This window comes from Eumetopias jubatus, unplaced genomic scaffold (assembly GCF_037043125.1).
Source record: "Eumetopias jubatus isolate StellerSeaLion01/CBP00866 unplaced genomic scaffold, mEumJub1_p1.0 scaffold_16, whole genome shotgun sequence".
Taxonomy (NCBI): Eukaryota; Metazoa; Chordata; class Mammalia; order Carnivora; family Otariidae; genus Eumetopias; species Eumetopias jubatus.
In genome coordinates, this window is record NW_028274822.1 from 36017152 (window position 1) to 36031605 (window position 14454).

The window sequence follows — 14454 nt, forward strand, 5'->3', positions numbered from 1 at the left end:
CAGGGCCGGGTTCCCCTCCTCACGGAGGAGGGAACTGGGTGCCCTGAGTGGGGAGGCACCCCACAGCTGGGAAGCAGCAATGGTTGGAATCGATGCAGGTCTCTTTCCACTGGACCCTGCTGCTCCTCCGAGTTTAAGCACCAGGCCTAGCATTCGAGGCTGTGCCGCAGCTGACTGACTCTGGGGGTCTCTGTCTCCGTGCCTTTGACACATGGCTCGTCTGCCTGGAACGCTTCCTTCCCTGCCTTTGCCCAGCCAAAATGTCCCATCTCCGGGGAAGATTCTGACCGAAGCCCCCCTTGCAGGAGCCCCTGTTCAGGCCTCTGTGACGTCTGGCCTGTGGGAGCTGTGGCTGCAGCCGGACGTAGCTCTTGTGTGCTGCTGGGGGTCAGGAAAGATGTCACTGGACTTTGCCTAGGGCAGAGCAGACAATCGGTTCACTGAAGACCAGTGTGTCCTGAACGTTTTGAATCGGATGAAAGCTATGAATCCTCCGGTCTGGTGAGCAGCCAGGTGAGGAGTGAGGTGAGGCAGGTGATGAGAGGGCAGCTCTCTCCCCAGATGGATGGTTTTGGAAGACTGGGGGACTTTTCCTTTCTGAGACAGCCCACTCCACCCCACCCCCCCAGTGGAGGACAGAAGTCCCTGGGCCCCGGACCCATTTCTCTGCTCTTTTCCGAAGCTCAGCTAGCAGATGTGGGGGTTGCACCCCTCGCCAGACCCTCCCCTAGTTTAGCGACACCTGCCATGTCCGAGAGGCAGGGAGAAATTCTGCTGGGGGTCCCTGCTCCCGAGACCCTTCTGACACTCATTGCTACTTGACTTTTTTCCTCCAACACAGTAAATCTCCTTCTATTATTCTCCCAGTTGATATAGTAAGTTGTGTCATTTTGAGAAGAAATACATAATGGTATATTAGAGGAATCATGGGTCTCCTCATTCATGCTTAGAAAAAATTTATTACAATGTAAGAAAGTCTGAATAGCATGAATTTATTATAATGATTTAACACTTCTGCACTTGAGTTAAAAATGCCTCTCCATAAATAACTGTCCCTGGAAAATGTAGCAAATTTACACAGTTTACCATTTCCCAATGTTATATAAATCCAACGCGCTTAGATCACGTCCAGCTGGGAGGAGAAGGCTGCAAACCAGGGCTGTGGAGTTCATCCAGCCTCAGGTGGCAGCGACAAGCAGTAGGACAGCCGGCCTTCCCTACCTCCAGCTCCTCATCTCAGCACGGCGGAAGAGAAGGACACGGAGCGGGGAAGAGCACAGCGCAGAACTGCAGCGCAGGCGAAGGACCCTGGACCGTGGACACCCCGGTCAGGGGGTCAGGCCATTGTCTGTGTGGTGGTGCCAGTGAGGTACCCACCAAGGCCACCAGCTGTGGAGCGCAAGGAAGGGGAGGGAGAGGCAGGTGCCCACGCCCTGCCTGGACCCTGGTCTTCCAGTCAAGCGCCTCTTCTTCTCTCACAAACCCCAACAATGATTGTTACTCCTCGGTCTTCCGGACCCTTACATTCCGTGGAGCCCCCCTCTGGCTCCTCTGGGCACCCCACCTGGGCCTCCTGGCATGGACACTTCTGCCTTATCACTCTCACTTTCCTCTGGGCTAGATCAGCGTTCCAGGCACCAACTTGTAAGGTAGGAATGACCACCCTCTTTTGACAAATAATTTTATGAATTGTTCTATCTGAGGCTTAGAGAGTATAACTTACAAAGCTTAACTTTATAATCCAGTTTAAATTTATAAGGCATAACCTGTCTCAGTGTGTACAGCTCGCAAGTGGGAAGGCTGAGTTGACTCCAAGGTCAGTATTTGTCACCTTTGGACACTTAACCGTTCTAACAGGGAGACAAACAATACAGCGCAGTTTGAGGCGGGATATGACGGAAGGCTCCTGGAGCATTACTGGAGCCAGGAGAAAAGAGTCTATAAGGATGCCTGGGGGGGGGGGGTGGGATCAGAAAAATATGGAAGTGGTGACAACTGAGCTAGGTCTGGAAAGATTCATCCACGACAGAGAGAGACAGATGTGGAAAAGTCACACAGATAGGAAAGAGCAGCATGTCTTTGGGAGGTGGCCAACAGCTGTGAGTTGCAAAGGTGAATGTAGAAGAGAAAGGAGGGAGATGGGGTCAGATGCTAAGTCCTGGCATGTCACTCTAAGGGGTATGCTCCTTGCCCTGTAAGTGTTGTGGAGTCCTTTGGATTTTTAAGCAAGAAAGTTATAAATCTTAGGTTTGTTCTAGAAAGAAAATACGAGTCAGTGTGGGAATGAGGAGGGAGCAATGGAGGTGTCCCTAAGCCCTAAGCCCCTCAGTACAGCCCTCACTTTCTCCTTTATGAGAGAGGGGCAAGCAGCCTGGCATAGTACATAGTACAGAGTACTGGACTTTAGAGGCACAGATCTGTTTAATGGCTTCCTTCCCTCCCTCCTTTCCCTCCCTTTCACCCATGCACCTACCTATCCATCTAACTGATAAATAATACACATAAATAACGTGCCAGGAACCATGCTAAGTTCTTGGGAGTGAGTGACGGCTAAGACCTACATCTTATCCTGGCCACCATGGGGCCTACCATCTAAAGGAGGGATCAAATAAACAGGCATTTCTAGCCCAGCAAGTGTGGTGATAAATGATGTACAAATGGCTAAGAAAGCTCATAAGAAGGTCGGGAGAAGGATATCATAGTGCCTTCAGGAACTATGGAAGTTCACAGCACAGAAGTCAGGAGAAAGAAACAGTGGGGAAATGAAGGGGCCAGAGGTCTACAGTGGGCCAAACCATGAAGGTCCTCGTGCATTATGCTCAGAAGGCCAACCTCTTTCTTAAGCGCAATAGGAAACTAAGTACTGGAACTATCCAACACTTTTAAGCCAGGGCATGACATGGCAAGATGACCCTGGTAGCTTCCTGGAGAACAGAAACAGGTAACCCTTATGAGTGCTTACTTATCTGTGCTGAGCACTCGACATGCATTAGTTCACTGCACTCTCCAATAACCTTTTGTGGTAGGTTCTGTTATGATCCCCATTTAAAGATAAGAGTGAGGCAAAGAAGGGTAAAGTCACTTGTTCAAGGATGAATCCAGGCCATCTGGCGGGAAGACCAATGCACAGACTGTTGCACCAGCAGAGATAAGAGTGAAGGGGCAGGTTGAGAAATAGGAGGTGGACTTGATACTACTTGGGAATTTGACTGGAAGGAGGGGGGGGTGGGAATAATGACCCTCCCACCCCCAGATTCTGAGTTGGAATTCTATTCTTTACTAGCTGATGACCTTAGTTAGGGTTTGTTATGCCTCATTTTCATTATTGGTGCACAAGGTGACACCTTGAAAACTTAGGTGTGCATAGATGTATCCCTGTCCTCATTCCATCAAGGACTTGAGGTGGCTTGTAAGTAACACATATGCAAATGATTTCTTAAAAGTGTGACTCTCATAAGCATTGAATAAGATGGTGCATAGGGCTTGGAGTTGGTTGAGTGATGATTATATCCTCACCACCTCTGCCTCTGAGGGGTACCTGCAGTCTCCTTGGGCAGGTGGAGGTGCTAGGTTGACCGGGGGAACAAGGGGCAGGAGAGGGTCTCTGGCTGTTAATTGAATCTACCAGTATGATCTCAAAACTGGGCATTTCAGGCACACAAGCCCTCGCCTAACATCTCTTAGCACCTAAAGCCAACTAGAAAGGACCATTTTTCCTGTCTCAAAGGGCTGTGATAGTTCTTCCTTGCTGAGCAGTTTGGGTGACGGGCACATGGAAGGGACTCAGAGGTGCACAAAGATCGAAACCTCCATTCTAGCAACCACACAACCTAGAGGAGACTTGGTGTCCACGTAATGGGAGCGAGCTGAAGTCAACCAGGAAAACCTATCAGGTTATGGCAAACCATTTTCTTTCTTTCTGTTGACCCAAGCTTCGGCTGTTTTGACACATACTGAGGAGAATAACATCTGATAACCTGGGGTGCTGTTCTTGCTTTCAAGCTCTGCCCCACTGATCTGATGAGGGGTGTGAAGGGACAACTCGATATCAAGACCACATGAGGAAAATAGCCATGGAGATAATTTATTAACTTAAAATCTCATACATATATAAACAGTTGCCCACAGTAAAAACAATACTCTCCAAGGTGAGGATAAAGCATGCATTGGGAGGGTCTGCCATAGCCTCCATCCACCTCACTAATGACCCCAGACTTCATCCAGCTCCTCTCCTTTAGGCCTATCCCTTCCCAGAGTCTCTGGCCATGGTGCTGGAAGCAGGGCCGAGTAGAAAGAGTGGCTCTGAGGGAGGAGAGAGCCCCTCCCTTCCCCATGACATTTGGGGTTTTCTAGATAAGTCCTCACCACGGGGGATCAGGTTTGGATGAACACAAGTGTGCCTATGTGAAGGATGACTGCCAGAAAAAGCTTTTCCTTGACTGACCTTCGTTTCCTAAATCAAGCACTTTGGGCCCCTGTAGGAGCTTCAGTGGACATACTTTGTCCTGTGCCATTTTGCAAACATGGATTGGTTTTCCAATCTGCCCAACCAGCAGAGTGGGCAATGTTGGGGCATTATCTGCAGCACCCCTAATATGTGTCTAGTCTTGCTCTGAGGAAGCAGCTGGAGGCAACCAGTCACTGTTGTGAGCACTCTACCAGGAAGAAAGGCAGACTCCTCTGTGTCAGACCCTCTCTCTGTAGGATATCTGCAATTAGGTCAAGCTTCCAGGCTCCACAACAGCCTCAAGGCTCTACAACAACCTTTTCATATATATGTGTGTCTCAAAGTCAGACAGATGAAGATGTTAAAATAAACCGTATAAAATAAAAAACTGTTCAGTTCATAAGGAAGACACTGGATTAGACACAAATTCACATCCTGTTGCCCTGACACACAGGAAGGGCCTACAGGATAGAGAAAGGCAACCAGTGGGGGGGGATGTAGCATAAAAAATATATTGATTGACGTGATTGACGCTCTGCTGAAAACCCATCTTTGCTCTTCCAAACTGCTCATGCAGGGGGAGGTAAAGAAGCACTTAAACTCCAATCTGTGGCACGTGACCACCCCTGCCCCCTGCCAAAAGCCCTTAGTTTGTCTCATTTATGATTCTTCTGAAGGCAAACGAGCTTCTTAAAGACAGCATCATCCTTTTGTTGATCCTTCTGGCATGCCCTTATTCTAGAGACCTGTAACGTCACTGGTGTCCAAGTGGCGGAGTGTAGTTATGGCTGATCCAAGGGAGCTGGATGTACTTAAGGTGCTCCTGACACCTGAGGCAAGGAGAAGATAGTTCTGGAAACCTAAATTTAACTGAGAAAATGGCTGAGGGCTCTCAGTTTGTTTCTTCCCATTTTGCCACACCAAAGGAAAGTCAATTTTCCAAATGCTTTCTGAAATGGGATGAAATTGACTCAGTTTCTGTCATGGGGTGAACTTTAAAAGGATACTTTAATCTGCAGTGCTTTTTCAACTTTTCAACTGGATGCCTACAACTAGTCAGTCAATCCTGACCTCAGATTAAGGACTGGTGTTGGTAGAACCCATTCTTATCTTCCCCCAAGAGCAAAAAGACCCAAGTGAAGGAAGGCTGAGTAGAGGTGTTAGGGCCTCAGCCTGAAGAGACAATGAGATTTTGATCTACCCAGATAAGGAATCTCTTTAACAAGGCTTTTGTAGGTTGATATCTAGTTTTGATAAAGAATTCAGGGAAGCCATGCAGGCTCACTAAATGCAGTTCACCCTGGGTGGTCTGACCTTGGCTACCAATGCTGACTGAGAAAGACTCTTGATCCCACTTCAAGCCTGGCATTCGGTGAAAGGGAGAGAGAAACAGAAAGCGACACCCTCCAGATCAAATAAAGTCATCAAGTAGACACATCTGGGGACACACCTCCCTTGCTTCCAATGACTGGGAGGTTGTTAACTCACTGGCTCTACCAGGCTCATCATGCTGCCCATCGGCATGAGAGTGCACTAGAGCCCACTGTAAGCTGAAGGACCCATCTCAAGAGCTCTGCCAAATAGGAGAACAGAGAGAGAATGAGGTCTCAAGTGTACTTCTTCCCCAGGCCTTTTCTGGGTCAAATGGAGGACCCAGTGGGAAAGATTGGAAAAACCAGGAGGATTCTGCTTGGGGGTGGCGGAGGAGAATCTGGCAGGGAGAGACGGTTCTTTGGGATCACGGGACAGTGACTCTGAGCAGAGCATCCAAAAGGCCTGACCAATCTAGGGCCTTTGGTCCTCATGAAGTAAGAGGGAGGACCAGGGAAAGCCTCTCAGCCTGTGGCAGCTGATACTCCTCTCTAGTGGCTTCTCCCCCAGACACAGCCATGGGCAGCTCACAAATATAGACACTTAGGTCAATAAAAAGTACTGAGCTCTTGCTCTTATTTATCCTGGGAAATGGGTGGGTGGCAGGGAAAACATGTCAGTCCTGTGCCTCCATTTTATTTCCTGAGGGCAGTCACTCTGTTACATGACTTAATGCTGATTTCCAAGGGTTGGTTGGATCCCTCCCTCCAGCCCATTGTGCCCTTTGGTTAAGGGCTGATGACCACTGGAACTGACTCACAACTGGTCCTCGTTGTTGCTTGTGATGGTAGGGCACCAACTCCAACTTCGGAATTAAATGACTACACGTGCATAGAAGTAGGCAATGAGGGAATAGAGGTAAAGGAGAGGTGGAGAGGTAGAGTCTGTCTTTCTGAAACTGCTTATGTTACAAAAGGGCTACTTTTAAATCAGAGGGAATCTTTCCGTGAAAAGGTCTTCCTTGTGTATAAAAGAAAGCCAGCCTCTTCTAACAAAGTATGAAGAAGGAAACACTCTGGAAATGAGGCTGAATATCCAAAGGCCTTTGCATGTAGAAAATGTCCTATGTTAATTTTCTAATCTCTGCTTGGCATAGAAAAGATACTGCCCTCCACCCCTATCCCCCCTTAATGTGTTACCTGCTGATGGGTCTGATCAAAACCACTCTGGGTTTGTAGCATGATTACTATGTTCAACATGTAACAGGATGTTAGTGAGAGAGACCCCTGTGAAAGAAGAGACACGGTTACTTTGCAATCAAATAATTTAAAATCCTAGATCAGGATGTTGAGAAGCCCACACATTTCGGATGGAAATTTGTAGCGTGTGTTTCAACGTCAAATGAAAAAGATATCTTCCAGGATTTGATTCTCCTCTAGGTCTTCGGGGGTCCTGCCTGTCCCCATCTTGTTCCAGATTGATTTTCGAGGACTGAGTCGACGAGTACTGTGATTCCAGGCCCCAGCTTCTCTGGAGGGATGGGGCTGAGGTTTGGGAGCAGACTTTGGACTCAGGGATTGAACCAAATCCAGCAGAGATGTCTCATACCTGCAACACACACGGCCCAGACAGAAAACGATCAGACCAGTGGAACATTAGAATCCAAGAAGCCTATAGAGATGGGGGGGCCAGGAGCAAGAATCAGATCACCGATCACATCACGTGTAAGAGGGCCTGCGAGGGGAATTTTAGGGAGGGTAAACAGCAGAAGGCCCCTGCTGCCTGCCTGTAAGCTCTTCTCTTCTGCTGATCACCAACATTCTTTTCTCAGCTGTGAAGAGAGGCTGTGGAGTGGGCAGGGAGTGCCAGTAATGCTGGCACTAGTAGATTTACCATAGGCTTACTAAGTGCTAGGCAGTGTCCTTTTTTTTTTTTAAAGATTTTATTTATTTATTTGCTAGAGAGAGCACAAGTAGGCAAAGCGGCAGGCAGAGGGAGAGGAGAAGCAGGCTCCCTGCTGAGCAGGGACCCCAATTCAGGGCTCGATCCCAGGACCCTGGGATCATGACCTGAGCCGAAGGCCGATGTGACTGAGCCGCCCAGGTGCCCCCCCAGGCACTGTTCTTAATGCTTTACATGTATTCAACCTTCATTTAACCCTCTGAACATGAAGTAGGTACGCTACTAGTCTGATCTCTACTATATACATGAGGAAACCGAGGCTCAGGGAAGGAACTCATCCAACATGAAGCCATTATATGGCACAGTCAGGATTTGGACCCAGATAATTTGTCTCTGGTGCTCTCATTCAGGACATTAAAGCTGCCTGGTTTAAATCTCTGCTCTACCATTTTCAGGCTGTGTGATCTTGGGAAAGTTCTTCAACCTCTCAGTTCAGATTCTCATGCTAAGGGGCTAACAGAACTCCTGTTAGGATTAAATGAGTCGGTTGGTATAAATTAACATAAATAATAAATGCTAGTTCCGTCCTGCTGTCTCACTCCCACTCTCTCTAGAATCTTGGGAAAAGAAACTCTCATCTGAATCTATGAAGAGCTCCCTCCAAAGAAAGACTGCCTTGGTGTCCAGCACTTTCATCAAAAAGGGTAGGCTTAAGCAGCAGAGAGAGAAACTACTAGTGGTCAGTAACACCCTCATCCATGACCCATTTGTATGTATTCCCACTAGGGAAAGTCAAAGGCATAAATGTATCTGCCTCCATACTCATTCATACAAGGGGCCAAGTAATTTCTACAGATATACCATGAAGTCTCAAGCAGTCGCACAGGGCCATGGACTTGGCTTAATGCTCTTCTGTTGCAGTCTTGAAACTCTTGATTGTATCTTTGACTTTGTGTTTACAAATGAAGTCTGATGGGACAAGGAAGCAGGTGTGTGAACAGAGGAGATAAGCTGGGTGTACATATGTGGTTCCAGGCCCACAGGCACAGTGGACAATGGGCAGTGTGTATGCCAAACAGTTGGCCTGCCTGCCTGCCTGCCTGCCTCGAGGTCTGGTGTGCACGTTCCTGCCCAAAGCAGCCTGGGGCGCTGCAGGGATCTGAGGGTGTGGCTGGGGCTGGGACCTGGGCCCATTCTGGTGATGATGATGGTGGCAGCAGGAGGAGCAGTCGTGGTAGCATTTGCTGGCTTGCCTGTCTTTTCCCAGAACCTATCCCCAAGGCAAAATACTGGCGCTCAGCAGTAAATGGCCCCTTCTGTCTCCTGATGCCTGAGCAGAGGTGGGGCAGTCTGCGCTCTCCTTGATGCAGCTTGAGCCTGGTGGGGAGGGGTGAACTACTTTGGAAGCACTGCGTCTGAACCATTGCTTGTGGATTTATAGTAGTTCAGTCATAAAAAAAATTATAATAAAAAAAAATACTAGCTCTCTGGCCTGGGCACTAAGATGAGAATGGTAGCATTTATGTAATATACATCAGTAAAATATTATAATATAAAAGCATACACAGATATAAGAAGAGATAGAAGAATTCTTCAAAGAGTTCAGAATCAGGTTTTAAAACCTGCTGCCCTGGGGCGCCTGGGTGGCTCAGTCAGTTAGGTGTCAGACTCTTGATTTTGGCTTCGGTCATGATCTCAGGGTCCTGGGATCGAGCCCTGCATTAGGCTCTGCGCTGGGCATGGAGCTTGCTTAGGATTCTCTCTCCCTCTGCCCTTTACCCCTTCCCCCCACTCACACGTGTGCTCTCTCTAAAAAAAAAACAAAAACAAAAAACAAAAAACCCAGAAACCCACCCCCCCCAAAACCAGCTGCACCACTGCAAAGTAAATATCCACAGGTTTAGAAATTAAATGTAAAGATTGTTGCATCTGATGGAAAACAATACTATTTTCATATGCAGCTTCAAATGAACCAATTAATGAGGATGACAATTTTAAAATTAATTTTTCTTTGTCATGGAAGATACAGCAATAGAAAGCATAGGTAGGAGTTTTGAATTATATACAAATTGTTAAGTGATTTTGGTTTCTTGTATGACCTCTACAAGTTATGGGACATACCAGAGAAAAACAACATTGAACAAACTTATATTTAAAATTAGATTTTTGACATACATAAAACTAATGTGTATAAAGAGTTGTACCTTTTTAGAAAAATTGTTCTGTGTCATCAGCTCAAGAGGTACTAGAATTTATGTTTTGAAATCATTTATCAGAAATCTATCCTAGTGCTGCCACAGCCTATAAAATATTCCCAACAGCTCCAGTGTCAGTGGATCAGCAGAAAGATTCTTCTCAAAATTAAAAATTACCAAAAATTATGTGTGATCTTTCATTTGCCAAGAGTGACTGATTTGCTTTCAATTGTATCATTTAAAATAAAGTTGCTAAATGTATCGATTTTGATGATCTAATAAATGAATTTAAAGAAAAGTGAGCCAGAAAAATCTTATGATCAGTCATCACATTAATAAAGTATTATTTATTATATAAAATCATGACCTCAAAAATATACATTTTTTTTTGCTATCTGTAGGTTTGTTCTATTACTCATATATCACCATTATTGGTCATGATTTATAAATTTCTTCTTAAAGGAAAAAGCTTTGTATTTTAGTATCTTTAACTGTACATTTTCCTCCTACTTTTTTTCTTCATCCTACTTTTTGAACAAGTGGTCCCACATTTGCATTTTGCATTGGTCTCATAAGTTATGTAGCTGGCCTGCCTCCAAGTTCCAGGCAAGATCAGACTAACATCTCAGGCATGGAAATGTCATATTTTCTATGGTATGAAAAGCTGTAAATTGAAATTCTTTTGAGCAGAATTTTTTTTTTTTTGCAGATTTTATTCTCAAAGCATTAAGGCACTATTTCAATACAATTATCCCTGCCATTCAAAACAATGGTTACTGTGTTCAACCAAAATATCTTCATTTAAGTTGTAAGCCAATGAGTTGGGTACTGTTTCTAAGAAAGTTTCTTTATCAGAAAGAGAGACCTACTTCATGCTCAAGGAATAGGCTTTGTTTGAACCTTCCTTAGAGACATGTGGCAGTCTTATGGTAATAGTCATCTCTTTATACAGACTGTCAAAACTTATTGAAAAGCTAGAAATAATGCAAAGGTGTATTTTTCTATACAATTTCATGCTTAAAACAGCTAGGGAGAAATACTCTGAATGAGGAAATAAACCAGCTGCTTTCTCTGTTAAAAAACAGAATCCAAATAATTGGGGATCAGAAAGTATGTCAGAAATCAATCTTTCAGAGATGCAAGCTAAAATAGAGAGTAATGATAGGGATTTGTGTTTAAAGACTGATTTAATAGGTACCAACTTATTTGATCATTTGAAAAAAAAGCTGTGGGCTTCAAATTACTTCATAGTACTCTTATTCAGATATAATATAGTAGAAAAAACCTGCATAATATGGAAGGAATGACCCACAAAACCATAGAAAGTTAGATCTGATTTATTAGGATAAGTTAGGTTATGCGGCAGAATGAATTAATGTCAAATTCCAATGGCTTCATATAACTCAAATATATGTATGTCATGCTTATGTTATAGGCTCAAAGTAGGTCCAGGCAGAGTGGCTCCACTATCTTCTGGCTACATCACCTGGAACACGTAAGCTTCTCTATCGTTTTGGCAGGGCAGAGAAACTGAAGAGTTGTACACAGGTTTCCACAGCATGGAAGTGATACAGCACCTCTCCTTCTATCTGATAGGCCAGAACTAGTTGTGTAGCTCCAGACCGGGAGGAGAACCAGATATTGGCAAACAGTAATGCTTAGTCATGGAGGCCTGGGTCTTAGACATAATTCGAAATAATTCTCTTATTTTACTGATGAGGAACCTGCGGTCCAGAGAGCTATAAGTGAACTGATTAGGGTTACACAGCAAGTGAGAGGCAGAGCCAAGTGGTTTTTACTCCAGGCACCGTGACTTCCTAGACTTGGGTATCCTCAGTCTTTCCACCAAGATAAATCAGATGTGTAACTCAAGGCAAAGTAAAAGAAGAAAATAGTTGCTGTTTCCAATTGCATTTTATTTTATTTTTATTTATTTATTTTTTTTAAAGAGAGAGAGAATGTGCGTGCATGAGCAGTTGGGTGGGGGGAGGGACAGAGGAGAGGGAGAGAAAGATTCTTAACCAGGTCCAGCGTAGAGCCCAACTCGGGCCTCGATCTCACAACTCTGAGATCATGACCTGAGCCCAAACCAAGAGTTGGACGTTTAACCGCCTGAGCCACCCAGGCGCCCCTACATTTTATTTTTAAAGTACGGTATGATTAGTTGTAACTCAGCGTGAACATATCCACATTCCTAATCAACTGGGCCATCTTTTTGGCAATAATTTCATTTACCCTAAAGTACAAATGCTTATCTGCTTGGTTCTGCTGTTATAAAATTCTCTTTCTCTAGAAGCCATGTTCTATCATGGATTACACTGTGGGAGAAGAGTCAGGAAGTCTGCGGTAGACAAGGGCCTCAGATTTCAGTAGCACCTCATAGCCAATTTCATTCAACAAGTGTTTTAATAGTACTTTTGCTATCAGGAAAAACCAAATAATTTGGCAGATTAAAAAGCAAGAAAATAGCAAAGATTGCTACTAAAAACCAAAGCTTGAGAAATCACCCAATTTTACACCAGAATTATATATGCAATAAAGCGAAATAAAAAAATGAATTCCTATGGCATTTTATAATAAATACCAGCAAAGAGCAATGTTTATCAAATTGTGTTCCATGAGCAGTGTGTCTTAGTTTGCTGAGGTGACATGTGACAGGAGGTTAGTTATAAAGTTGATTAACTTGGCCTGACCCTGATGGGAGTTTGGTATTTCAACAATTTAAAGGGATAGGCAAGTTATTCACATCTATAAAATACCATCCCCAGAACAACTCAGACTTTATTTGTGCCATAGGCATTGACTGTGTTGGCCTTTCTTGCATCTGTACCTCACAGAGCCAGGACTTCCGAGTTCCCTGGGCACACAAGCTGACTTCTAAGCTTCCTTATGGAGAGGTGATAAGCAGAAGGCTTATTTGCTTTATTCTGCCAGTCCCATCCAGGAAGCAATTTGGACTTGGCTGTGCTGACATTAATTCTGTCCTCCTAGAGCTCTCACTCGTTTTGGTTGCCTCTGACCTAGCAAGACACTGAGACAAAACCCAGGGAGGACATGATCTCTGGAGCTTTCCCCTCACATTCCCTTTTATCGTCTTCTGCGATTTCAGATCTCTCCTGATTATGCTTCTCTTCTCTCACCTTTTAAATGATGGCATGTCCCAGGGCTCAATCCTCAGCTTTCATATCTTACGTGATTCCATTCGTTCACATGACTTTTAATAATATCAGTATGTCCTAAACATATAGCTCCAATGTGAAGCTTGCTCCCAAGTTCCAGACTCACATCCCCAACTGCTGCCTGATTTCTCCACTTGGACGTGTAATAGGCATTTCTGACTATCCTAAACAGAACTCATTTTTCCCCCTTTAAATCCTGTTCCTCTCCATCAACGCAGCTACCTCTGGGCCTGCACATGTGCTGTATCCTCTGCTTAGGATGCTCGGCTGTCAGACCTTGTTTGATCTCTCTATTCATTAATGTCATCTCCTCAAAGAGGCCTTCCCTAAATGCTCTATCTGAAATAGCCATCATACCACAGTCACTTTATCTCATTATGGTGTTTTATTTTCTTTATATCACTCAGTACTACCTAAAATACATTATTTATTGCCTACCTCTTTCAACAGTAATGAGCTCCATGAGGGTGGGGTCATTATTTTGTTAATTGATACTATCTCCAGTGCCAAGAATGGTATCTGACACAAGGTAGGTGCTAAATATTTGTTGAAAAAAATAAGTGGTCCAATAGCTTAGATTTTAGCACCTTCCTCCATAAGCAGCTTTTTAAAAATTTTGGACAGCTAGTTTTTTAAAAAATCACAATATGGGGCACCTGGGTGGCTCAGTTGGTTAAGTGGCTGGCTCTTTGTTTCAGCTCAGGTCATGATCTCAGGGTCCTGGGATAGAGCCCCACATCAGGGTCCATGCTTGGTGGGGAGTCTGCTTGAGGTTCTCTCCCTCTGCCCCCTCCCACTCTTTCTTTCTTTAAAATAAATAAATAAAATAAATCTTCAAATGGTGGCTCTACCAAAAAAAAAAATCACAATATATTTCAAACATTCTGAAAAGTATTACCCATCCACATTGTCTTGTTCTCATTTTACAAAAAAAGAATAATACACTTACGGTTTTTACAAACTCCTTTTTCATTTGATATATTGGAACTATTTTTTCCTTATCAATTTTTTTACAACATTATTTTTAATGAAGAGCACTTAGGTTAGGTCCAAAGGTCTTTTGAGATGAAATCAACTATGTCTCTTTTTCCTTCTCTCAACTGGTCAATGCCCAAAGAGTATTCTCCACTGCAATCCATCACAGGTTAGCAAAATACTGCTATCTCTGTTGTATTCTGTACTTCTTCCCTCTTTATTCCCATCCCTTCCCATGCCCTCCAACACTTCTGGAGCTTCTGCTTCATGACATACTTGGCTATATTTTGTACTCTTCTTAGAGTACTTCCTTCATCTCCTATTTTTCCTGAAACCTGGCTCTTTGCTGAGGTCAATGCTTTCCCTACATTATTCACAGTGCACATAGTTTATACTCAACATACCTTATGTATTTCATGGCCAAAGGTAGTATTGGAATCATCTC

The 14454-nt window shown here is 44.4% G+C and overlaps 1 protein-coding gene across 2 annotated transcripts in view; it reads right to left on the reverse strand.

Moving 5' to 3' along the window:
* Positions 1-7147: 7147 nt before the first annotated feature.
* KIAA1328 (KIAA1328 ortholog) overlaps positions 7148-14454 on the reverse strand; it is a 362056-nt gene continuing 354749 nt past the window's right edge. For both annotated transcript variants that reach the window (XM_028098399.2, XM_088019426.1), the window contains one exon: positions 7148-7366. In XM_028098399.2, the coding sequence (XP_027954200.2) occupies positions 7156-7366 (211 nt within the window). In that variant the 3' untranslated portion in view covers positions 7148-7155. The remainder of the gene's footprint in view (positions 7367-14454) is intronic.